General features: G+C 34.9%; 2 protein-coding genes across 2 annotated transcripts; one reads left to right on the top strand and one right to left on the bottom strand.

The window, feature by feature from the left end:
- Positions 1 to 736: 736 nt before the first annotated feature.
- On the bottom strand, positions 737 to 1,909 carry LOC105834848. The gene is made up of 2 exons (XM_012677644.3): positions 1,811 to 1,909; positions 737 to 1,521 (listed from the first exon to the last, which is right to left on the bottom strand). The coding sequence occupies exons 1-2, from the start codon at positions 1,811 to 1,813 to the stop codon at positions 841 to 843; spliced, it is 684 nt and encodes a 227-aa protein (XP_012533098.1). The 5' UTR covers positions 1,814 to 1,909; the 3' UTR covers positions 737 to 840.
- Positions 1,910 to 3,080: 1,171 nt separating this feature from the next.
- Positions 3,081 to 4,708, top strand: LOC105834828. The gene is made up of 2 exons (XM_012677608.3): positions 3,081 to 3,144; positions 3,979 to 4,708. Exon 2 carries the CDS (start codon positions 3,979 to 3,981, stop codon positions 4,648 to 4,650), a length of 672 nt encoding a protein of 223 aa, XP_012533062.2. The 5' UTR covers positions 3,081 to 3,144; the 3' UTR covers positions 4,651 to 4,708.
- Positions 4,709 to 24,051: the final 19,343 nt, after the last annotated feature.

Raw genomic sequence — 24,051 nt, 5'->3', positions numbered from 1 at the left:
TCCTTCTTCTGACGTGACGGTAATCCGTTGCGTTGGAGCGCGTCGAGATGAAGGGAAGAAGGCTGTTAGCGTCATGTGCGTCATCGTCTACGTGGATACAAGTTTTCATCCAGCTCTGAGTCGCTGGAAAAAAGGCCATAATCTGGAGAATGAAAATTCTTCTTTTTTTTTCTACTATCCTCATCTCGTCCACTTACAGCGGAAAGAGGACGAGGAGGTTTGCCGCAATGGTAATGAGCAGAATCCTTAATTAAGGAAAACCACGGAGGAAACTAAGGGAGGAGCCAAGATCTTGCCAACAATCTTGCTTATTTAGCGATCGACTTAAGTTTTGCAAATTTTTCTTACCGGCACCGGTTAAGAAGTTCGCGTAACAAAGCACGTCAGAGTAAGGAGTCTTTTTTGTCGACGCCGCACTTACGATTAATTATCTTCACCCCGGAATATAAATTACTCCTTTCGCCATTGAGGTTTTAACAAAGAGTTAATAAACTACCATCAACGTTACGCGCTCAGACGCTCGCTCGTCTGTAATTATATCCTGCGACTACATTAATTAGAAGATAAAGGATTTGACAAGATATTGTATTAAGTGGATAATTTTCACTTGCGAGTTCTACAACAAGATAAAAAAAAGGACTCATAACAATTGTTTAACAAATAAAATCTAGTTTGTAGCGAGGGACACAATGATGTTTCGCACTATGCGTTTGGGATACTATGGTTAAAGAAATAATTGTATAAGAATTTCACAATTTTATTATTGCATCAACATATAACGACATAAAACAGAAAGACATGTTAAAAACACGCGTTTAAAATATTACAAGTATTATAATTTTAGTACGGAAACTTAAGGCCAAATAGTCTGTTAATATGTTTTGTCAATTCCTGAAGTTCCCATCCGTTTTCTCTGATCTTCGTGACAAAATTTTTAAAAACTGGATTTGCATACAAATTGTCGATTATTTTTTGCAGATTGGGGGACTTCATTTTCTGGATGAATTCGGCGAAGACTTTGGAATTTTGCAACTTCTCTTGGTAAAGTGCCTTAATCTCGTCAATAGGTAACACATTATAAATATCCTCGATCAATCCTTTCATTCCATCCCCGATTTTCTGCGTTTGAGACAGAGGTTGGAAAAGACCTGATCCAGGCGGTTCATAATCCTCCATGCCAAGGATTCTGTGCACCTCTTGTAGAGCCTCGATGACTGGCAATCCAGCCTCCTGCAGATATGTTACTAGAGCATCAAATTCTTTAAGAGCTTCGATGTCACGTAGAAGCGATTGGAATTCAGGTGTAAACAAATATGCCAGAGCGTTTTGTACTTTTTCGTCTGCAATCACATAGTTAATTACTATGTCTTGAACTTGGTCCGCCGGAACAAGCTCTAGAAAATCTAGCAATTCTTCTTGCAACGAACGCTCTTGAGGACCGCTGCCGAAATTTCGGAACGGATGAGCTTGTCCCAGACCGATAATGGCCAAAACGGCAAGCAGCGCTGATATGTACTTCATCTGTAGATATAAAAAATTAATATTTAGAATAACCATATGTTTTTATGTATATAAATATAATGTAATGAAAAAGATTATTTTTAAACGTATATTAATTTTCTTAATTGTGATTGATTTATTAATTTTGATTATGATATATGAAGTAAGTAATAAACAGAAATAACTATTTTTATTTAATAAAATTATTTTTTCTTAATTATATGGCATCCTTTTCCGTTTTTAAAAAATGCAATTGTATTTAATACATTCTTTTTTTATGCAATTTCAATCAAAATTTGTCTTTACTTACCATAGCAGTTGTGGACGAGCACAGTGACGTTCGTACATGACACTAATAAATAGTTTGCGCAGGTTTATATATCCAATGCAGTTATCATAAATCTTGTTAGAACAAACTTTTAATAATGAATTAGATAAGATAACTTGATGTTAGAAAAATGCTGTTTACTTGTCAAGTCAATAGACAGGACAAATATAAAATATTATATTGTTTACTGTATTACATGCAATTTTTTTTTTTAACAATAATACATTTAATTAGATCTTATTTGTAGAAAATTTTTATATGTTCAATGAAACCTAGGATATCTAGAATTTATTTTAAGTATTGTACATAGAAAATTAGCGTACATATTAAATATCTGTGCTTACGTTTAGGAGTTATTTTATAATGCTTGGAGTATCGCAAGGCATAAAAATATCTATTATCAAATATGTTAAATAGAGTGGAAGGTGCAGATGACAAAACTGTAATTATTATTGATTAAAAGATTATATTGATTAGATTTGATACAATCACGATGTGTTTTCATCATTAGATTTAGTGCAATCGATAAGTTTCGCGGTGTAAAACTTGTAGAGAATCATAAACATGATAATTTTCACATTATAAAATTTAAAAAATTCTGTCTATAATTTTTTACAATTGACTTTTACGTTATTTTGTAAACCTAATTTTTAGATGATATAAATATATAATTAATATAAGAAGTTAATTAATGGCGTAAATAGTTACCGTAAGATTATATATTTAAAAGTTATTTAACAGTTATTTTGTTAAACAAATAAGGGCTATTGTAAAATAAATATTCTGAAAAATCAACTATTTTTAAGTATTATAGTAGATAATTTTTATTTAATAATAAGAAAGCTGTTATCAATAATAAATTGGTTTTAGTAAATGTCATGGCATTTCTTATGTAAATCACGGATTAATATCAAAGTTTAGAAAAAAAAAATTTAATTACAGATGTATCTTTTAAATTTTATGATGTAAAATGTAAAAATGTGGGAATTATTTTGTTACTTATTCTTTTTTGTAGAAAAAGATGTCTGTAATTTTAAAATAGATTGGCTAGTAAAAGAATTCGTTAATCATACCATATATATAAATATATACTTATATATAAACATATATAAAATATTTAATGTATTAAAAACGTATTAAAAAAATATTATATTACTAATTTATCAAGTAATCTACATTTACATCCGGATATCAAAATTATCTTATCTAATTCTTTATTAACTGATTTATATAACAAGATTCAAGATTGGTTTGGATATATAAATCTCTGGCAAACTTGTACGAAAGTTATTGTACTCATCTACAGCTGCGTTAAGGTAAAGACAATATCTTAAATAACAAGATTCATATTTATAACAGAGAGTTGTTGAATACATTTTACTATTTTTATTATATTTCTTACTAATTTGTATATAAATAAAATTGTAGTTTAATGTTTCAAGTACTTTTTTCTACATGTTTAACTTTTCAAAATAATAAATTAATTTAATAATTAATAAAAAAACATTTAATAATTAATAAATATTTAAAATAAAAAATTAGCATTAGAAAATAGATTTTATAAATATAGATTCAGTCTTCATTGTAAATATCCATACATAAAGAATGTAAAATATTCTATATTCTTTTTTAATATAAAAATTATTATCAAATTGCGTAATTATATTATTTTTAGTTACATAAATTGATAAAAAATTAATATCAATTATATTTGATTTTTTGAGATGTATATACAAAATAAGGTGTGATTTATGAAATTTTTATTTATATTATTCATTTCTTATTTATTTTATATGTTTGCTGAAGATATTAGTTCTATATTAAATAAAAATATAAAATATTAACACAATTGAAATACAATGCATTTTGCAACTTTCTCCTACATAAAAAATGGTTTAAGTAAAATTGTATTTTTTATATTAAAAATAATTTGCACATTTTAAGAAAATAACTCAATTAAATAATAATAATAATTATTGTTTTGCCATTGATTATTGAGTCAATATAATTATAAATAAATTTATCTTAATGTCAAGAAACTTAATATACATTTAAAAATAATCTTTATTATTTTATTTTTACGTTTATACACAAAAAATACATATTGTGATACAATACTAATTTTTTACATGTGGATAAATTATGTCTAGATGAGGTACATAACAGTTCTGGTTGGCATTTTGGCCATTGTTGGTCTGGGACAAGCGCTCCCGAAATTTGGTCCTCAGCATACTGAGTTAGAAAAAGAATTGATGGACTTTATAGAGCTTATTCCAACAAACAAGGCTGTTGAAATAATAACCAAGTACATGAACGAAGATAAAAAAATGCAAGAAGCTATTCAGTACTTGTTTAATACTGAATTCCATGCTCTTTTACGTGAGATCGAAGCTCTTAAAGAACATCAAGATGTAGTAGTATATCTAGAGAAGGCTGGATTGAGAGTTATCCAAGGTATCAAAGAGTTCCACAAGGTTATTGGCATGGGTGATTATGTGCCCCCTAAAATACTGAGCATTTTTGAATCTCAAATTGGAATACAAAAGATCGGTGATGGAATGAAAGGAATGCTCGAGGATCTTTATAATATATTACCTGTAGACAAAATTGACGCTCTCTACAAGGAGAAGTTGCAAAATTCCAAAGTTTTCGCCGATTTTGTCGGAAAGTTAACGTCCCCAGAAATGCAGCAATTAATCAATAATTTATATGCAAACCAAGTTTACAAAAATTTTGTCGCAAAGACCAGAGAAAGGGGATTGGAATTGCAGGAACTGAAGAAATTTACTAGCAGAATATTTGGCCTTAAGTTTCCGTACTAAAACTGATATATGTAATTTTAAACGCATGTCTTAAACATATATTTTTTAATTTTATATTTTTTTATGTCGATATAATAATAAAAAGTAATTAGTACCATGAAATTTTTTAATTAAATAATTATTTCTTTAAAAATTACAAGTAATTTTATTGTTTTATAAACCTATTATTTTATTTGTTTTACGAACCTAGTCTAAATATTGGAATAAAAAGCTAAATTTTAAATGCCAACATAAATAATTATTTAAATATTTTACAAATAAATTTTTTAAATATTTTACTTAGAACGTAATAAGTAATATATTTCTCCTTCAAGTATTCCTGTTTCATATTTTGTTAAAATTAGTTTTGTGTCAGAACAAGGTAATTGGCCAATGATAACAGACGTCTACATTATGTCTATTTAATTCATGTATGATTATAATTTTGTAATTCAAAAACTTGTTTAGTCTAATTAAATTTTTTAACTTAATAGTAATATTCAACTTAATGTAAATATATACATAATAAATTTGTTAGTATAAAAGTAATTATGTTTTACATTAAAGAACAATTATCTAGACTTAGAAGATTTAAAACATAGTAATTGAGAAGCTGTTAACCAAATAAAGTATTCGTGCTAACTACTTTAAATTATATTTAACTATATTTAACATTATTTTACCTTTTTTTTTGAAAAGATAACTTTTTATGAATAAGATAGACGTCCAACAATTATCATTCTAAATCGCGAGCGAGAGTTAAGTTAAGATATGCATTTATTCCACCTATTAAAATGTAGATATTTTAAAATCTGTCGTATTGCAGACTGTTAGAAAATTTCTGTAATCCTTCGAAACCGCACTTTACCAAACCAACTCCACTTCGCGAAACTAAACATTTAAGTAGTTTAACTTCGCGGCATCTTGGAATTTGCAAGTAGTAAATGCCGCCGGTCTTGGACGATTCTCCTTGGTTCCTGATCCTTGCCGAAAATCCATTTTCACGATTTGACTTGCAAAGCCTGGATTACTGTCCGCAAGACGGTGGTTTCCTGTCGTCAATGCAAGCCTCCTCGAATCAAGATTATTTAGAGAAGAAGACGGCATCTCGTGTTCTCGTCAAATATTATCTTATCGTAATGCTAACTGGATAAAATACGAAAACAGTATACAAGCAGCGATGGGATTAAGTATCTCGCAAGCAGATTTCAATCTGTGCATAATTTTTATACTATAATATAAATATATAATATATATATTTATGTTAAACATATAGCTACATTAGATAAAGTAGAGAAGAAGGTGGCAATATGACCATCCATTTACATTTTATACAATAATTTTGTTAATAATTAATATTTTAAATTAAATCTTAACTATTATATTCATCAAAGTGTTATTTATTAGATTTTATATTTAAAGTTATGAAATATTTACCAGATTATATATTATTTATAAAAATGTAGCGACACTGCATAATAAGTTAAAGAGAAAAAGAACATGGTAATATAACCATCACAAAAATAAATGTAAAAAATTGATTTTGTTTAAAAAAACCACAATATTCTTCTACATATAATTTTGTATTTTTTAAAAATAAATTGTTAAGTTAGAAAAAATTGTAGCATAATTGTTAAGAAAGTTAAAGGTAGAGTTAATTAATAATAAAGATAGAATTTTTAGGTTTATACGTAATTTCTTTCTTCTGATAATAATTTATACATGTCGTGAATGGTTGGTTAATAGTAGAACGACAATCAATTAATCAAGGAATTCTTCTTATATGGAGATTAAATATAATCATATTACTAATACGCTTAGGTGGCTATATTAATGAAATCTAATGTTCTATAAATCTATTGTTCAACTTTGTATAATTCAAAATGTGTGCAGTCAAATAAAAAGTTAAATAACAAAAAAATACCCAAGTGTACATACATATGTTATAAAATCGAGAAAATGTTCTGTAATGTAGAAAATAGGTGATACATTTATGAATTGCACTATCATGTTTAATTATATCTGTAATGTGGATATGTGCGCAAAGGGATTATATTATATTTATTCACATACTGAAATGTGAGAAGATTGCAATTGATTTTGAGAAGTCTACGATAAAATCTATAGAAATTTTGCAAATGTGCATACATGTATTTAAAGAATATTCCGCTTATTTTCTAAAGTACATAAAAATTTTATTAATTTGAAAAATAAATAACATTGTCAAAATTACTAATTTTTTTAAAGAAATATTTCGCTGAATTATAATTAGCTCTCTCTCTCTCTCTCTCTCTCTCTCTCTCTCTCTCTCTCTCTCTCTCTCTCTCTCTCTCATAAAATAAATATAATTAATGGTCCTTAAAATTACTCCCAGATTTATCAGAAATATTAATCTATTATTTTATGTAATTAAATATCAACCATGTTTTATTAAATTATAATGACGATTTAATGCGTGAAATGTATGGAATTCCTGCAATTCTCTCATAGTATAAAATTTAATAACCGTAATTAATTAAAAAAAAATTTAAATTCCTTCTATTCTTGATTATTATAATATTATTGCATTTCGGTCAACTGCGATATTTACGTTATTTAAGTAATGGAGAAATCAAACTGTCAAACACATTGTTGATTTTAATGTACGACTCGATTGCATGGATTCTCGTTAGTCAATGTGTCATGTAAAAACCTACATCATGCGAAAGTTACAAAATCCATTAACGCTATCGATCGGGGCACGATACTCGTCTTAATTCGTGTTTAATTTTCTCATAGTTCTCACATCTAATATAATTTTTCTCGCTTAATCTCGCAACGCCGCTATAGGAAATTGATAAGCGTGAAATCCGAATCATTCCGTTTTGTTTCGCTAGACTGTCGTTGGCATTGTGTCGCGAACGAAGCTGTCTCGCAAAGCTATACTTCTGTACACGAACGTGGAAGAAAAATTGTGCATTTTATTTTTGCTTCGAATACGCCGTGCAGTGTATAGATAATAAATCATGATAAATTGTAAGTTAAAATATAACATATCTATATATATTCCGAGCCTTTACCGTGTTGTCGATTTTGTAACGTATTGTTGATCTTTATTATATCAATGGAATTTTAAAATTCTAATGCAATTTGAACAGATATTATGTATCAGAATATTGTATATATTATTATTGGCATTTAAAATAATCAATTAGAATATATTTGAGATTTTATTGCATATAGCAACTAAAAAGATGCGTTTTGTAATAAAATATGATAAGGTATTAAACTTAACATAACTTCGCGATTAAAATAAAATATAATCTTAGTTCATCTATCAGAAATCATATTTGGTGTTTTTTTTTAAGAAAATAGAAGAAAGTTGCCGAGTATCAGTCGGAGTAAATCATCAATATTTTATAATTATTAGTGCACTAAAAGAAATATTGAGCAATATATTAAACAAAAATAATATTATGTATTAATTAAAAGTTTAATTATCTGACCAAAATGTTTTGTAAAGATGACAAAATTTTGTAATTAACATAATAGTATTATTTTATTAGTCACATTTTAACCAAAGCTTTATTTGCTAATATAAAACATTTCTCTCATTGTCAGTGTATAAGTGCAACATTTAATGACAAAAATATAAAAATATATAATAAATGAGGAAAATAAGTGATGTATAGACAAAAATTTAACAAGTTACTTTTTGTTTTGTACGCTAAAAACACTTTATGAAATCTGATACAATTAATTTTAACTCATGAATTTTATAACGATATAACTTTAGAAAATCCACAGGTATAATTTAGGCAATCGTATTTTTTACAGTATACTGGCAAAACATTTGTAATAAAATTTTTAATAACAGGTGTCTAAAATATTAACTTACAATTTCTTTATAAATATTTATTTGTGTGCAAATCAGTACAAAATAAGAAATATAATAAAAATATAACTCAAGAAATACTCATTTGATATTTCTTCTATTAACACGAATAAATATAATTGGTTTTAAAAATGTAAGATTATTTCTTACTGTACACATATTAATCGTTACTTTTTTCTTTTTTTTTGTTATCAAACAATTCTAATGATGACGAAGCATATGAAAATCGAACTTTATAGGTAGACAGGAACGTATTTGGTACGTGAGCAATGTTCACACCGCACGTACGCAATATGCAACTTCTACTTGAGCGTATAAATCACGACTAACTAAGTAGTAATTTATATCTGGCACTTACCGAAGTTAGTGCTTATGAGGTACAGCTTCGGCGGTTGTAACTAGCATACGCCAGACGCGCACGAGGTCGGTCTTCTAGTCTTTCTAACAGATTGCCATAAAAGTTTGCAGTTATCGATATCTTTCAAGGCTTAACTATCTCAAGCAATTTCCAAGGGTAGACTAATTTGGATTTATGACCGTTGGGTGGCATGCGATTACGCCGGAAACACATGACTTCGTGGACTCCGCGAGTCCTGGCAACTTGTCATCACCGTAAGGTACACGTGTTTACCTTTCATTACGTCGCGTAACAATTGTAACCGTCTGCGATGCAAAATCCCTCCCGTCTAGCGACGCCGATGTTTCCCGAAGTAGGATCAAATTTATTACTAGCCACGCGCGCGCGAATCGCGCGTGTAATACTGTTAAGGTACACACCCGCTCAATCAGCACGAAACGTGCAAATCGGCCATTTCGCACTCACGGATTATCAGGATCCACTGGGCTCCAGGATATTGCGGCGGAAACACGGAAGCGCGTAAACGCGTCGACGTTATCCCTCACTTCGATTCGCCTCGTTCGCCATCGAATGAACGGCATGCCACAATTCCCATCAACTCCCCCGATCGTGCGCGACACCCGTTCATCCGTGTCATTTCATCTGGCAAGATTCGAACAACCGTCGATCGATCATCTACGGAAACAGGGGGACTTATATGACCGTCGTTCCTGTATATCCTAAGGATTAGGATCGTTCTTGAATAATTGATTTTCCGTTTGATGTATATTTCGATGGTCTTTAATATACTTTTTTTACATACTCTATTAACGTCATAATATTTTGATTTATTATCTTATAACATTTGTTATCTATTAATCAATAGATAAGCACACATTAAGACGCATATATTCTTAAAAAATAACTTTGAGTATTAAAATAAGGACAGACAGAAGAAGATATATTAACAAAGACACGAATAGAAACAGATGTTATGTATCGACGAATATGAGTGTGTATAATTCTTCATTATTGCTTCATATTTATTCATAGATGCTATATTTGTATGTACACATCACAGAAGCTTTTCTTCTTTTTGTTATTAATTTATCAATAATAAATAATACTTGCTAATAATTATCTCTCTTTTTCTCTTTGTTACAGTATTTATTATTACACTATTCAATCTTTAGGTAAATGTCTTTTTTATTCAATAGTTAGATCGTTAAAAAACACTGAATTAGTATTCTCTTTTATTCGTTTGTACGATATCCAATTTGTCCGTGTTCACATTTGTTCGTTAATGTACGTTTGTCCCCGTCCAGCTTCGTCCACTACCGTGTATAACACGCCTTTACGATAACGTTCGCCGCGTATTCGTCGTTTTTCCTAAGAAATGTCTAGGGCTTTCTTGGAAATGGAAGGGCAGCTCCACAAAGCGCCGGTCTTTCATGCAATCGGCATTTTCCACAGGCGGAGCCGCCGTGAAACAGTCCGGTAAATAGCCTCAGACCTTTCGTTTCGTTCACCGCCGCATTGGCTGACAGTTGTTTTCCCAAAAGCATCGACGTCCGGCATAGACGGGAAATTGAATTTCTACCACCACACGACGCGTGCCTCCTGCTTTCATTCGGCGCCATAGCGTAGCGACGCTCGCATTGCACCCGAACGGAAACCTCGCGACGGGAAAAAGTGGACGAAGAAGTTGGAAAATACGCGGGAGATCGCTGTCTCCTCGGGGTCGCGCACGCAATTTCCTCACTGTTCTTATTAACGATGGTCTGCATCGAATCGATGAAGCGTGTGCAAAATAAAAGATGTAAAACAAAAGATTTCGTTTACCTTTAAGTGCTGGCAATTTATAGATTATGTCAAATATCTATCCCATATCGATGCTAATCAGATAATTGTTTTATTATATTCTGAGATTTTTGTTAGTCATATTTTATAATTGTTTCATTCGACAGTTGCGTCGTAAAATCTTTTATTGAATAAGTCAGAAAAAATTATCTTCAGGTCAATTGATATCTCCCGTTGAATCAACAATTAAATAATATTTATAATTAAAAGCAATAAATCTGTAACTTCATAACGATGTAAAAACCGTCTAAGGAATAATTTAAATACGTGTCTTCTGCGTTGATTATTAATATTGACCTGGGATTTAATTTACATTCTAATAAATATGTAAAATAAACCTGCGTCTTTAGGAATTTCGTTCGTTTACAGTTAAGTTCCCGTGCGCAACTGGTGGCGAAAGCCGGCGGAGAGCGAGAAACGAGAAAAAGAAAGCTCGAGTATGAGTGAGAGACAGAGAGATGAGGGACCGTCGACAGAGATGGCGTATTTATTACATCCCGGTGGAATTGCTTGCGAGATGGTGATACATAAGTAACTAGAATTGCAAAATTAGAAATGAATATTAAGCAAGAGAGCGCACACCATCGTTGGCAAAGAAAGTGTGACGAAATAGCAGGTACATAAATAAACTCGCGCCGGGATAGAAAATTCTGGAAATTATGCCGCCGTAAAAGCTGTCATATATACGCAAATGTTACACAAGTCCGCGTAATTGCGAAATCGAGTCAGCGCTATCGCGCGTATGCTATCTTTGATTTTACACGCGTGTTCAATGGCGAGCGCTTCGCGTTTACGAGAGTTTGTATCGCTTTGCCGGCGAAACTTCAGCAGGAAGCGGCGGTTGCTGTGGAATTCGGACATCAGATGTCACTCAGGCGTGGTGGCCGCCCTCGGGGACTTGAGATTTAAAACCGCAACAACGAGGGTTGATCAGTGCGCGTTCGACGGATAAAAGCACCGAAACAGCCATTCTCTCTGGCCACGTGTTGCCTTGATTCTTATCTTAAAGATGTTTACGTACTGCAATCGATTTACATGCATATATTTTATATTTCTATAATTTTCTAAGCACCCTTTTGAAATAATTCTACTTTATTATAATTTTTAATAGAATTTTACTTATTGTTAGATTTAAACTACGCAATCTAAAATTTATTATTATTGTTTTATGTTCCTGTATCACGATATTTCTATCGAGAATATTTATGCACGCAATATAAAAGTTTTAAATTAATTGTTTGATATCATATATTTCACGATTATTATTTGAATTATTATATATTGTTAATGAAATAGATAAATGCTTTTATATTGCACAACAATAGTATATTTTTATGTTTAATTACTTTTACATTTAATTATCATGTTGTCGTTTTAATTGCGGAATCGTATGATGCTTTACCTAGGTTGTAGGTACAATTACATATCCGTGCGTTTTAAATTATCTGCCATTAACTTTGCACGACAAGCACGCTAATGTACAATGTGTACTATGTGATCCTATATAGTAATAACGGAAAATATGAGAAACAGAGAAACTCCGCCGACGAACAGAGTGCTGTGTGTGCACCCAAATCATATTACACCGCGACTATTTGAATTTATACGAGACTACAGGCTACCCTATAAACTGCCATCGTTTAGTCGGGATATTTCGAGATTTCAGACGATGACTCTATGTGGCCAGTAAATAAATCTAAATTCACTCTGCAATCCGTGCACACTAGGGACACCGTAAAGCATTCTCCGCGTGCTTTCTATAATGACATAGCGTATGTTTGTAAATCTACTTAACGGTACATTAGTGATTATATGGCTACGCTCACGAATTTCGCAAACGTTTCATGTTATTGAACGCAAATAAATCTCACAAATGATGTATTTATAAACGTGGTAGAATATCTGTTTATTTATTAGCGCATCAGTAACAAATATATAATTACAAAGCAATTTAATATTGTTAAACCACTATTAAAATATATTTGTTTCTTGAATTGTCTAATTGTTTAAATAATAAAATAAAAAATAATCTTGCAATTTTATAATACTCTGTGCTTGAAAAGTAGAAAACGTTGGGACACGTGAAATGTAATTAGACAGTGTAATCTTCTATCTGATTATGTAAACTTACTTTCGGAAATAGGTGCGGATCTAATAGAACTGAACGGTAGATAAAGGGTTAAATACAGGATAATTATTTCACCCTCAAAAGCTTGCTTTCTTCCTATGTAAATCACCTAGAACGGGAGAGAATAATGAATTCAATTTCGGGAAAATCGAATGCAAAGTGAAATAAAGCCACTCTGCAAATAGAAACTTTTTCTATTCCTCGCTATTCATACAATTTAGTTGTGGCTTTACTTTATATAAAAAATTTACTTTATATAAAAAAAATATATAAAAAAATATTCAAAACGAACTTAGTCGTTGTAATTTATAAACTATGTTTCTTACAACTGATAGAAGCTTATCACATTACATGTGACATTGTATAATATCGATAATTTTATTTAACTAACTTCTAGAAATTGGTTTGACACTGTAAGGAATTAAGAATTCCTAAGTGCACGTCTCTGTCGAGCGCGCAGGAAGAAGCCCAGAACTTTAGTAGTTTACGTCGTGGTCTCTTGCACAAAATGCAACTAGTGGTTACGTACAGGAAATACTTGAAATGCATGCACAAGATAGACGCGTACACACAGAATACAAAATTACGAATCTTGTTTCGGTATTTCCGCGAGTGCGGCGGTAACGTTAGATACTAAGCGTCAGGTGCAGGCGGCGGTGACGAACCGGAGTCGCGGGGAAACCAAGACGAAGGGAGGATGACAAGGGAGAAAACGGATAGAAAGAGGACAGAGAGAGGGGAGAGAGAGAGAGAGAGAGAGAGAGAGAGAGAGAGAGAGAGAGAGAGAGAGAGAGAGCGTGAAGGGTTGCCGGCAGAGAAAATGCATGCCTAGGGAAGGCACGCATACACGGCGAATTATGCGGTGAATCTTCGAGTTTATACTCGTACACGTAACAATGCCGGGAACTTCGGGCGTTTACACGCGGCAACGTGCAACGTGCATCCAGCCCGCGGGCGGTAGGGGCTTCGACGAATTATGTGGCGTTCTGCGTGGTTTATGCGGGCGGCGCGCGCGAAAAACGCCGGAACTTCAGATGTTTACATCGGCAGGAGGGTTCGAGAACGAGGTTCGACCGATGGTGTACAAACGAAAGAGAAAAGAGGGAGAGAAAGTGCATATGGGCGACGGGTGGGCGAAGGACGCGACAGGGAGGGGGGGGAGGAACATTTGCGTGTTTGCGCCGGTTCCGCACAGTTAGTGGTAACAAACTGCGGACAAACGGAACGGCGGAAAAAGTTTTGCGTCGCGCGTTTTGCGAGAGTGCACTTAACGAGAAGGTCGAATATTTATATTCCCGCCCGAACACGACGGTAGGATTTCTGGAATTTCTTTTTGCGACTTCGCGAGAGACCGGAGACGAGGCTTGACGGGGCGAACGTCAAAAAATCCCTGGCACAAGTATGATGGACGTCGACGCGGGCGCGAATCCGGCCGTAACACGTGAAACCACGGCGGAAATTAACGGAAGCTCCGCGCGTGTCAATTGATCGCGTACGATCAGTCAATCCGAATTCGCTCGCCGCGCATTAATTCGCAATGAAAACATCGCAGTTGCGCGTATATCAGCGGACGAGGCGCCGCGCGAAATATACGTAATGCAGCGCGAGGCGGTTCCAGTTTTCGGTGGTATAAATTATCGGGTCGAGCATAATTTAGAGAGTGATGTCGGACGGTCGAAGGGTGCCACCCTCATGCGCGACGCTCGAGTGAACTGGTTTATGCTTCCGTTTCCTCTTTCCTCAACCCTCGTTTCGCCGCGAGTTGAACTTTCTGCCATTCTCTCATTCTCCCGTCGTCTGCCCCTCCTCCCTCCCCCCTCTCCCTCTCTCACTTCTGTATTCGCGCCATCTTTCCTACTCTCGTACTTCGACGAGAGATCTGCCACTCCTCGAGGACGACATAGTTTTAATTGGTTTAGCAGTGTTCTCTGTCGGGTGTCAGGGCACCACGACGCTGACGATGACAAATGGCCGGGGTAACCCCTTGGTTCTCCTTCTCTTCTCTCCCCTTCGCCGAATTCCGCGTGCCACCGGGGAAACGCGGGGGTTGTTGCGCATAGCGCCGATATCTTAAAAGAACCGCCAGCGAGAATTTTCCTCGTGTTTCTTGCGCGAGAGTTTGGTGAAACGGCGTTTTTTTTTTTCTTGCAGCGCGCGACGTAATCTCTCAGGATGGATTCGTTTAATATTCAGCTTCGACAATCATATTTCCCGAGACACTGACATATAGTTTCAAATTAAAGGAACCGATATTTATGATACATCGCGCAATTAATAGCCGCTTTTTATATAAAGAGAAATTATTATTTTATTTTCATTTCTCTGACAACAAGTGGAAACGGTATAAATGTAAAGAATGTTTTATAATTCGATTGTGTTACGATGCATGGATTTGGAAAACAGGACTTTCAGTTTTGAATTGAATTTCGAAACCGCATTTCCGAGCTGTTTCCGTATGCGCCTTGCAATCTGATTAATCTCATGTGGTGATAGAGATTCGATTTGATGCAACCTCTGTGTGATTCTCGATCGGCTCTCGCGGATTCTATTCCCATCGAATACGCGGAAGATAGCGTACCTTACGATACTTCTTTCTTCCCTTTTCCGACGTTTCCCACCACAAAATCGTACATATTTACGTAATCCGCTCCAAAATGGAGAAGAATCGGGAAAATCCTCGGGGCCACCTATATTTATTCATATCTGTGTCGTGTTTGTCGTATATATATATATATTCTAAATCATTCTCAAATCGAAATAAATCACACCGTAGATATAAAGATCTGAAGCTTACTCCCTGTAAGCAAGCTTTGCGGAATATTCGAAGGCAAAATATTGGAATCGCGAGCGCAAAATCTGAAATTGGAAGCGTAGGATGTAACTGCGAATCGGTTTCCATTACCCGTTCACAATAATGATTTCTCCCGTTCCTACTCTTTAAAATGTGATTTTGAAACAAAATCATATTTTGAGACGTCTTAAATAATAAAATTATATTGTTCTCGAGGTATAAACATAGCTTCCTGCGAGACCGTCTTATACAAATCCTATTTCCTATACGCAATTCCTGTTTGGTGCAACGCGAATTCAGAAGGATCGTGGTTCCTCTTGTTACAGAAGTCGGTGTTCTACCAGCGAGAAATACGTGGTGCCGTTGATGAGAATTACAGCGCGAGGGAAGAGACAGATACGGAAACAAGGTAAGCTCTCGGGCCCGAGATATAATACTTCCATAGTCGACGAGGTAACCGTCCGAAGACAATGTATTTTGCTCGACGTTCGACGAAATTGAATTACCGTCAGATCGAGAGAGCCCGGGCGCTTCCTCTCCTCGTCGCTATCCTGGTTTCAATTCCTACGCGGCTGCAGCCCTGCGATTGGACGAGCGTTGAGAAATTAAATAAGAGCGCGCAAACAGAGAGAGGACGTAAGAAAGTTCGTTAAAGAGAGACCGGGGCGCACCGGGGCAAGAAGGGTAAGACCAAACAAGACTCGCTTTTTATTTTGCCCCCGGATACAATCGAATCTTTCCTTGCGCCCCTCCAGGAGGACGTGATATATCCATTTACGTCTAACAAGCGAGATAAGTCCTCGATGCAACGATCGACAATACAGCGTCCTAATCGTTTATCGTGGAAGACTATTGAAATAGAAGACGCGACTCCGAAGATTCGTCTGAGATATCAACGAAGGTTTCCAAGTATTGCGAATTTCCTGTTAAACTTCCGAGAATCCGAATCGACATTGTTATGACTAAATTTTTATAAAATTATGCACTTAAAAAAATGATCTTGCAACTTTAACAAAAATCATATGTGTGTAAAATCTAGCTGAAATAGATAAATAATTAGCAAATACTGTGGTATGTATATGTATATGTATTGCACCTAATCAGTCTAGCTGATAGAGGCAAAATTTTCAAATTTTATACGTGATAGCCAAAATTCTAGCAGATACAAAAATTAGCGATACATTTTGGTTGTGATATAAAAAAATCTGTTTTATGTTAGCAAAACATTTTCTTGGGTGCGTAATAATACATTGAAATTATATTATTACCTATCGTTTAGAAAAGTATTCATTTATTTGATTTTAATTTAATTGATTTTTTGTTTTATATTATTTTTATGGATATATATAAAAATCAAAAAAACATTTTCAACTTAAATTATAATTGAGAATTCGTCTAAATTATATTTTTGAAAAGTCTAAAAGTGATATAAAAATTACATTGTTAGCAAAATGGAAACAGTTCTTTAAAATTATTATTAACATATAAAAATAATAAACAATTTGTGCAGCATATATGCTTTAGCGTTCTCAGCGATATGTCAGATAAATATATTCTGTTATTTGCAAATGTGGGCCATCAGTCGTAGAACCGGATTGCAAAATCAACGTTAGACCATTATGTTTATTTTACGTAATTTAAAATTTTGTTTGCGACAAAAATGCATCTCGCAGAAATTTCGTTGCATAATGTTTCTCTGTTTACGAGCTCCGGCATCATACAAATAAAAGTACGCCGTAGCGGATTTTCATTTTTTGCAAAACAAGCGTCGAATGGAAATCGATACGGCCGGGCGGGCGACATTTTCCGTTGTGAAAAACTTTAGTAAGCTGGCTTTACCGGAGTTCACGCTGTCTCTTCAGCGAATATCCCGGTAATATTTGATCGTTGATCTAACTGTCAAGAAGCCATCAAATTGTCGACGTTTATCGTCCAAGATGTGCGAATAGAAGGAAAATATATCAGTTAATAATACCTCTTATATTGCAGCAGTGATCTCCAAAGAATATCAGAGATATAAAGCTTGCAATGTTATTTAAATTAAATCAAATAGGAAAAATGTAATTGAACAATTTTACTGAAAAATATTATTCATTTAACATACGTTAATTATCGATTTAAACTGTTTTATTTTTTTTATAAAAATCATAGTATGTATAAAAAGATTTGACTATTACTTTCTGTAGTTTTAATTACAAAAAGTTTGTATAATAAAAATCGACAGAGTGTATAAAAGTATAAAAGTTTATCGATTTTATTAAACTTAAGCAATTAAGCAATATCAGATAATTCAGTATTAATTAATTATTAATATAATATACAGATACCACGCGACTGGATTTGCCATTTAGGGATTTCCCAGGTAGTAATTATCGGGGCAGGACAGCACGCGCACACGAAATCTCTTCCATAATATTTGATCCATCTATCGAATGAAATACGATTTCATTTGTAAAATATACATTGCGGAGGACATTTCAACCATTTGTACGTTAACTTCTGAGACATCTTTCGTTTAGCTTTCTTCGATTGCATTTCTGATAGGCAACCTTCCTCAGTGATCGAGTGTTTCACGGTGGATACGACGGCATTCGACCCCGAGGAGTTAAAATCTTGCAACGCCTTTGATAAGAGCTCTATGAATTTCTTATCCTTCTCACTACTACCGCCGAAAGGCTTCTTTGCCGACAGTACTCGCGCTTGCTGCTTGTTCAGCGGGCAATTAGTGCGATATTAGCAACTCTTTAATCCCGAGCGCATCTCACGACTCGTTTCCCGGTGCCTCGTTCCCGTTGAGACACGCCGATTAATAATGCAACCGAGAGAGTCGCCCCTTCTCCAGTTACCCTCATTGCTTTCGAAAGTTTGCTTCCTGATTCTTGGCCAAGGAGCGGTGTATTAATTATGCTCAGTCGAGTCCGTTTATTGCTTCGCTGCCTTGAAAAACGGAAAATCGCATCGCAAAAAGGTTAATACGTAACGAGCGTCGAAACTTGCAATATTCCCGGCGAAGCCTCGCGATAGAATTACTCTCTTCGGCTAAGCAGCGCCCCGTGTGCGCGCGCACGTTCAATTTTCCTTAAAAAGAAAAACAGGCGCGCGTTATCTAGCGCGCGCGCGCTGCGACTTTATGATGGTGTAATTAAACAAATGGCAGAAATGGCGCGGTGAAATTTGTAAATTCTGTTATGCCGCTTGCTACTGTCTCGAGAAATAAACAGGAAATGTCGGGGGCAACGTCAAGAAGTAACAATAATGTGTGCAAACAGTCTAGATTTCTTCCGACTTGCTTTCTTCACGGGGTTACTTAGTCCATTACACACCGCGCGTTTCAAGGAAGCGCAGCTCGAGTGTATACGTGTCGGACGGGGGCGAGCACGGCGCGCGCGGGACAGGTTTCATTGAAAAAGAGAGTGGCAATTTCAGTGAGTACGTGGCGCAAAATGAAAAGAGCATTTCATGCACCGACGCTCTTTTCACGGTTTCTCGTGATAAATTCTTCAGCGTCTCATTACGGCGCATTTCCGCGTGAAGGAACACAACACAAAATTGCAAATCCCAGCAACAGGGTTTAGATACGGCCCGTTTGCAATTCGTTTCTATCAAAAGCGTTCCGTACCAGCAAATGCCCACATATTTCAAATATTTAGCTTTGTACATGCATACATCTCTATTTTAATCTGACTTTAAATCATTTGTTCATCTTATATAAAGTAAGATTTAAAAGCCGTTGTACCTTACATTCCGCGAGATTTATAAAAGACTTGTAAAAAGAATCTGTTTAAAAGATATCAAAACGTTATAATATGAAAGTACATTCGTTATTTTATCACAGAGTGCATCGCCTGAAAATAATTATATTATTTTCGCATTATCAGCTACGTTCACAACGTGTAAATAAAGAGAATAAGTAAAATAAATTTGTTTTCTTGACTTCATATATCTGAATATAAAGAAACTTAATAAAGTTACAAGACGAGTATACAGATTATTTTTCAACTAAATGAGAAGACAACAATGTTTCAGATTGTTGCAAGAGAAATCTTATTTATAATTCGCAGAGAGAATTGTCTGAGGCGGCTTACTTCTTTCCGCATTGGTTATTTCGAGAAACGAGGAAGGTTGACTTGAGCTAAAAGACACCTAGCTCAAGACTTTTGCATTCTAATTGAATAATCCCAAAAGTTCAAAAGTTGCTTGTGCAAAATTGAGATACAGAAAATTCTAGCTTTCGCGTCTCCCTTGTGTAAATCCTTCGAATGGCATTCAATGTTCGGTACGAATCTCTTAAATCACTTTAATGAGATAAAACAGATCCTTTAAATAATTTATTACGCAAATCATGAAACGATTAATCAAGATTTAATATTAATATCATTCCCTTTGATCATTTGCTCTAAATACTCGTACTCGGCGGTGCATCAGAAAAACACAGGGAAATAATAATCAAGGAAAAGATAATCTCCGCTCAGCTACAACATTCAAGGTTCATGAAACAGATGGAGAGAAAGAGAAAAACAGAGAAAGACAGAAAGAGGGAAATAGAAAGAGAGGGAGAGAGAGAGAGAGAAGAGAGAGAGAGAGAGAGAGAGAGAGAGAGAGAGAGAGAGAGAGAGAGAGAGAGAGAGCAAGAGAAGAAGGGGGAGAAAGAAAGGGAGTGTAAGCCTCTTTAAGAAACGAAAGGAAACTCGAGATCGTCGAAGGAATATTTCTTTCAAATTATGTGTCTCACGAATAGTTACGGAAGCTAATTATTTGAAAAGCCCATGTTCCGTTTACTTTCTCTTGCCGCGTTGCAGAAGAAATAAGAAATATTACGTAGTCGTTGAATAACTCCCCAACGCATATACCTTGCAAAGCATATTGATTTGTATCTCATTTTTATTCTTCCACTTTTCATTTGTATGTGAGATTTCTCACATTATTCATGTTGAAAATAATAAAACAAAAAAGCTGCAAATGTAGGATAAAAACTTTTTATACTAGGTGTATTTTGCCTTAATGCATTTATCCTGTATCAAGGAATGTGTTGTCGTTTCGCGAATCTCTCGTTGCGAATTGTCACGTAATCCACTTGCTAACGCCGTTAACTTCGTTTTACACTACCGACCGCGAGTATGATGAAAAGAGCACGAAAAGGCAGAGAAGGGGAGGAAAAAAGGACGGTACGCTAGAGCATAGATCATATTTTAGTCCATCAACGAGCACATCACGTTTCCGCGTATCGCGTGTTCCGCCATCCACTCGGAACATTCGAGCATGTCACCGGGACGAAGCGAACGTGTCACCTGTTCACAGCATCTACTTTACATGCTTATTCCAGTCTCGGCTTATAACGTTTGCCGCTACATCATGCGGACGCGTGTGCGGACGTATAAATGCATGCATATGTGGGTGTTTCGCGTGTACGTGGTGGTCCGGTGCACGTGCAGCTGCCTCGATTTGCATAACACGCCGGTATTTACAGATTCGTCTACGTACACGAATCCGTCTCCGTTATCGAGTCTGACTCGATGCAAATCCGCGCAATGAAAACGTTGCCGACTAAACCGATTAACTAGTTCGCGATTTGTTAGTCATATTATATCGTCCCGGTGTCACGCTCTGACTACTAGTATTAGCGTTGAATGTCAAAATCCATTCGTATGTTTCGCGTAGTACGCACGCCCACGATTTTCAATTACGCACACTCATCTCGCCCCCTTTTATTCTCCCCTGAAGTGTATTTTACAATTTTTTATATTTTTTAAAGCGCGTAACGTTTTATTCCAGACTTTTTCAATAACAATAAGAATTACTTCATTCGTAATAAACATACTCTTTCGGTAACGTTTATTGTTGCGAATTTGGGAAAATACAATAAATTGTTATACTCTTTATGTAGAAATTATATATTCTACATAAAATCTGTATGTTAAATGCTGTTAAGTACAGGCAAAATAACAACTAAAACAATTGCAGTAGAGATATTTGCTATCTAAATCTTGCGATATGTCAGAGACAGACGTTTCTACCGTGACAACAGAACTAGATAATATGATGTATAATTCTGTCAGTCTTCAGTACACAGGCAAATGTCGCGGATGTCGGGATGAAGCGTATGATAAAGCAACGTGGACGACGCACAGTTTGGTGAATTACGTTCGCGAGAGTCCAACGTCGGGTATCTCCAGAGGCCATCGATACCGTATCGCCCGTAAAAGTTTTGCCCGCGGAAAATAAGCAGCGATGTCGCTACTCTAAACTGAAAGTGCGTTTAGATCTGACATTTATGGCACGACATTTCTTTCCGACACTCGATGTTGCCAGTATAAACGGTTAATACGTCCGTTTACAACCGGCTTTACCGACGATAAAATCCCGTTGTAAGGTACCGAGCGTTATTATATTTCCGTACGAACGGTGGAAGAGAACGGGGCCGAAAGGGAATGAGAAATGCGGAGAATAGAGAAAATGAGCGGGACGATAAATTTCTCCGTAGTCATCGGATCGATGAGACACCGCGAGTGGATCCAGGAAGAGGACCGAGATTCACCACGAGAGTCCCGCGTCCGGTAAACTACGCCACCGAACTATTTATAGATTTATCATCATCCCCGCTGTTATTGTATTTCCGTAAAACGAAATCGGATGGAAAATACCGCGAAAGAAAGCGAAGAGAAAAGAAAAAAAGAGAAAAATAGCGCCGACGCCTCAGAAAAGAAGAATCCAAGTTTCACAGAGAGAAATACATGTTAAGAGCAAGAGAGGGGGGGGGCTTTTGAAGAAAATGATATTATTTACTTCATTTTAATAATCTGAAGAAACAATACTTTATTCATGGAGAATGCTATTATAAAATCTTATTAGACATTTGATAACGTCAACGATATTGCTGATTCAAAAAGATATTTATAGATTTAGAAAATATTATTATACTTTTTAATAAAAATGTCTCCACACTCTTGACATTAATCTAATGTCTTTCCTTTCACTTCTCGGAATCTTATCATTAAATCTTTACTGTAACACGTACTTTGAAACAATTTATTTATGAAACATATATCTAAGATCTAAGAGATAAGAATACCTAGTGATTAGCAATATATTCTTGTCAATGTTTTACGTATGTTCTTAGGTAAATACTTAGAAAAACAGTTGTTTGACATGTATTTTAAAACGATTTATTTAATTATAACATATATCTAAGAGATAGAATGTAATGTTATTAGCAATATATTCTTGTCAATGTTTCACATAATTCTTCTGTAATATTTAAAAAAGTAATTACGTTTTTAATACACTTGTACGTAATAAAGGAAATTTCTTCTAGTTTTTAGTTTTATCCCATTTATTTTCTTTTATTTTATCATTCTAGTTGTCTTCAAAATTTGAACATTGTATTAATATTTTTTAAACTAATTTAGATTTAATGTTTTATATGGGCTGTTCTAAGTTAATAAATTATATTGATAGGATTAATTATTTCAAATGTATTAATATAAATGTTTCGAAGAAAAAAAATAGCAATAATTTGAAATCTCTTCGAGAACACCTGAAAACTATTAAATTAAATGAAAATTTAGAGGAATTTCAATTAGAAGGAAATATCTTGTTTGTACATTCTCACCGAAAAGTTTTATAATTAACTTTTTAAGTTTTGAGTTAATTTATACATAGAAATTTTTGATAGTCGCGTCAATGCATTATGTGCTCGAGAGTATCGATGCTAATGTAAATTTTACATTCTAATAAATAAATGAAAAAGCTAATGCGCAAGCGCGTGTGTGGTGAACACACAGGTTTGCGACTAGGATCGACAATTCAACGTTATTGAATCAGGGACACCTACCGTAAACCCGTTACAATTTACAACACGCGAAATGGATTCCACGTGATTGTCAACCTCGATGATTTTAATTTGGCAAAGCGTGCTACCGCCAATTCTCAACAACTTCCAACTGCATTTCGCGGGATTATCATATTGTACGCGACGGCAAATTCGCGAGGCAGCCACGCGCGATGACGTTAAGCCGACGCACACGGAACGACATAATTATTTCGCTAAGTTCCCCTAAACGAGCCGGAGCGGCGACATCGCGACGCACTCGTGCAAACTTGTTTGTCGCGACATTATCATACTCATTTGACGTGCCATCATTACGTCACTCACATTCGCGCGTCGAAATCGTATTTTGGTCGCGAGACACGCATTGGGAATTTCGAAACGTCGAGGAATTGATATATCTCTCTCTTAGCTGTTATTCAGCAACAGCCGCGAAATGACGGACTTTCCCCCATGAGACACATACACGTATTTATACTCGAAGATGCCGACACGATTATCGTCATCATTATCCTTATCACGTGCTGGCGCGGTCGCTTACTGCAACCGCCATCGTGGCGAATTTAAAAAACAACTCGCGCACGCCGCGTAAATTTCTTCCCCGAGA

This window comes from Monomorium pharaonis, chromosome 2 (genome assembly GCF_013373865.1).
Source record: "Monomorium pharaonis isolate MP-MQ-018 chromosome 2, ASM1337386v2, whole genome shotgun sequence".
In the NCBI taxonomy this organism is placed as follows: domain Eukaryota; kingdom Metazoa; phylum Arthropoda; class Insecta; order Hymenoptera; family Formicidae; genus Monomorium; species Monomorium pharaonis.
The sequence above is the reverse complement of the archived record's forward strand: the minus strand, read 5'-3'. Positions and strand labels throughout refer to the sequence as shown.

Coding starts and splice junctions, on each gene's coding strand:
- LOC105834828 (XM_012677608.3), top strand. CDS start 3,979: ATGAGGTACATAACAGTTCTGGTTGGCATTTTGGCCATTGTTGGTCTG.